The sequence below is a fragment of the Grammomys surdaster genome, unplaced genomic scaffold, assembly GCF_004785775.1.
Source record: "Grammomys surdaster isolate TR1022 unplaced genomic scaffold, NIH_TR_1.0 125976, whole genome shotgun sequence".
NCBI lineage: Eukaryota > Metazoa > Chordata > Mammalia > Rodentia > Muridae > Grammomys > Grammomys surdaster.
The window spans coordinates 2,486,378-2,489,961 of record NW_021620792.1 but is presented as its reverse complement, the minus strand read 5'-3'; the positions used below and the strand labels follow the sequence as shown (position 1 = coordinate 2,489,961).

General features: G+C 49.2%; 1 protein-coding gene across 1 annotated transcript in view; it reads left to right on the top strand.

Annotated features, from left to right (window-relative positions):
• The window catches only part of Oas2 (2'-5'-oligoadenylate synthetase 2), a 19,742-nt gene extending 17,107 nt beyond the window's left edge, over positions 1 to 2,635 (top strand). Inside the window, exon 11 of the mRNA XM_028753918.1 lies at positions 1,130 to 2,635. Within this exon, the coding sequence (XP_028609751.1) occupies positions 1,130 to 1,192 (63 nt within the window). The 3' untranslated portion in view covers positions 1,193 to 2,635. The remainder of the gene's footprint in view (positions 1 to 1,129) is intronic.
• The last annotated feature ends 949 nt before the right edge of the window (positions 2,636 to 3,584 follow it).

Genomic DNA, 3,584 nt, shown 5'->3' with positions numbered 1-3,584 from the left:
AACCACCCATGTCCCCAGTCAAAATGACAGCAGACACTGTCAATTATCCCCCAGAAGTACTACTCTGCCTAACTCTTATCTTTTACATAAGAGCTGTCCTCTTTCATCGATTTCAGCACAAGAGGCCTTGAATGCAGTAGGGTGCCTGTACATTGTAGCTTCACCCAACAGGAAGATGGGGAAAGAACTGGTAACTGAGAGTCCAGGATTCTGAGGCAGGGTGGGTGTGGCAGAGATTCCAGCCTTGGAAGGCTGAGTCGATGGAATCCCCAGAGCAAGCTAGTTCTGGGTTTCATGGATAGACCCTGGCTCAATAACTAAGGTAAAATAGTGATTGGGAAGGGTTCCTGACAGCACCTCAGGGCTTCACACGTGTAGACATATTGCATGTGTACACACACAAACATATATACAAACTCACAAAACACACACATGCAAACATATATACAAATCCATGTAACAGAGAGAAAAAAATAGTAAAAGGGGATGGGGGGACATTAGAAGTTTCATTGTCACATTCTCACACATTAAAAACCTAGAATTGTTACATGGCCACTGGTAACTTTGAAAGTGGCTACAAGACAAAGCTGTATCTTCTCAGGATAAGAGATTCTTCCTCCTTCACCCAACACACACGGGGCACAGCCCTGCAGGCTCCTCTCCCACAGGCAAGCACACTGCATTCTCTCTTCTGTCCTTCCTCAGTACTTTTGACATCTGAGGACAAGTTGAGAGGGTTGTTTGGGCACTGGAGGATGTTAAACACTCTCCCAGTCTCTTCTAGATGTTTCCCAGAAGAAAAAAAAAATTCTGGTGAGAGAAAGTTTGTCCCTGGTGAGACCCATACCTCAGGGGCGTGTCCCTGCCTTCAACTGCAGGGGCAGCCCACATTAGCCAAAGCTGAAGCTAACAGTGAGTTTGTTGTTGTGTTTGTCTCTGGTCACAGTTTCCCAAATATGTTTTCCAGATTCTTTTCTGGAGACAGGCTCATACTACGTAGCTCTGGCTGTCTTGGAACTCCCTATGTAGTCCAGATTGGCCTTAACTCACAGAGATCCACCTGCCTCTGCTGGAATTAAAGATATGCATCACTATACCCTTCTTTAAGCGGCCCCCCATCTCTCTCCAGGTAGTACAGACCCCAGGAAGCTGTGGAGCTCAAGTCTACCCCACTGTCGGTGGGGTGTACTAAGTTGGAGTCCATTCAGCTCTGGAGCAAAACTTCTGGAAGAAGCTTCTAGAGTCATCTGGCAAAGTGTCAGTTCGTATTATAAAAGGGAGCCTGGGTCCAGTCCTCTCTTGCTGGCTCCCATCTGTCTCCTTCCTGCTTGAAATCAAGACATGGGGTTTCCCCCACCCTCACCCAGGGTCACGGATCTGGTAGTCTGCAGTCAGCAGCTCCAGACTCACCCTGTGTCACCACGGTGAAGCCCCTCCCTAGCCCTTCATTTCCATCAGTCCCAACTAGTCCTTACAGTCTTCTCTTGCATCTTTGCCTCTTTTCCCTGTCCCTGTGGATACAGAGACGGCCCATCCAGCCGCTACCCAACCACTTCTCCCTCCACCTCTGCTGTTAAAACCCTTTCTCTTGGGGGAAATGTAAACAACATCTACCCCTCTTAAAGTCCCAGGACAAACCAAGGTACATTTCTACCTTCCCTGAGGCGCCAAGGAGTTGATTGAGCTTATCTGCTCACAAGTAAGGGGTTACCGGTAGGACCATGGGGACCTTCGAAGCTGCCACACTAGAAGGTCTGCACCCAGCTAGGATGATGGCTTCCCCGAGGCTGCATAAAGGGGATCCCTCCCCTCACCCTTCCTCCTGTATCCTCTAGCCCCGCCCAGAGACCACGTGCAATCAGGGCAGAATAACATACAGCTGGTTGGGACCAGTTGTTAGGTAACTTGGGCGAGGGTCCCATAACCTTCCCACCCCACCCCTCTTCCAAGAGTGAAGATCAACAGTCAGCAGGCCCAGCTGTGATGTTCACTGATGAGCAGGCTCAGGCAGACTCCTGAAGATGGCGCCACTGTGGCTCAGTGAATAGTTTGCATAACATTTTACATACGGCAAATGCTGGTTGATATCTCTTGCCTCGGCCTTGCCAGCTGCCCAGGGGACCTTCACCCCAGGGCTTTAACTGCACAGATACACAAGGTCTAAGCCCTTTGCATCCCCAAGTAAGGTTGAGCCTTTTCTGTCTGTGCACTGAGGACCATGCCTGGCCCCTGTGCCACTTGTAAGCATAGAAGTGCAGCATCCCAGGGGGTGGACTTTGATGTGAACTCCTTCATCCATCTCTGATGTACGCTAGCCCAAACAGAAATCCTAGGCACGTGATTCAAGGATCAGAACATCAACCCTCACCCTTCTGCAGGGAAGAGATGGGGCTGAAGGCGGGGTTCAAACCTCATGGTCAATGATGGAGCCCATCACCTCTAAGTGCTGAGACCCCACAAAGTCTCTGGATAAGGAGGTTCCAGGAACTTCTACGCTGATAAACATCCCAATGTATCAACAAGGTAGAAGCCGACCTCCATGGGGACAGACACTCCTGGGTCAGCCCCCTCCCTGGGGACTCTGCATTTAGTTGTTCATTTGTATGCTTCGTAATAAATGATGGTTTGGGGTGTATCCTTTCTTTAGTCTATGAGCCGTCATGATAGGTTATGAATCCTGAAGGGTGTCACGTGTGCAACCCACACAAATACAGACCCTTGCAGAGCACGGTGGGAGACTCAAACGGGACAAAGGGACACCTTCTTTCTCATCAGTGTCCTCCCAGCATCCGTAGGTATGTTAAAGTCACTTGGAGCAGAAATACAAGAGAATTCACGGCGACCTGGGAACAGGCCATCACCGGTTATTCCTGGAAGTAGCTAGGACATCGGTCCTTTCTCAGAAAATTGGTGATTAATGCTTATGAACAAGAAATAATTAAACCCCTGGCTCACCTGTGCAATCGTGTCAAGATAAGTAAGTGGCCATAACTAATGAAGAAAACGCATTATTTTTTTTTTGTAGAAACATATTCAACCGGTGCTGGAAAGCGTGCAAAATTAAAACATCTCCGGTTTGCAACATGCAACGATGACGTCATGATCTAGGAAGTACGGTCATTGTATCCTGATGGGGACACTATAACCTGGGTCTGGTTGTCACCTCCCCAACCCACAGTTAAAACACATCAATGAGAGGGAGATTGCAGAGTCAGACGTGTGCCCTGGGTTCCACAGAGCTCAAACAATAGAAGGTAAAAACTAGGAGAGAGACCATCAGGCCTGGCACGTAGCCCACAGCACAATCCACGTGTTCTTGCCAACTTGACAAAATCGTCTTGTCAGTTCGGCACCGGCTTTAGCTACTTGGAACAAGAGAAGGGGTGTGGGGACGGCTCAGTATGTTAAGACGAGCTTGCTGAGTAAGCACAAGAACCCGCGTTCAGATCCTAACACTCACATAAAAGCCAAGCGTCATGCCTACAGCCCAGAGCTGGCGGGAGCAGGGGGGACAGGAGGCTCCAAGAAACTCTCTAGCCAACCAGGCCAACCAAAACAGCAAGCTCTATATTCAATGAGAGACC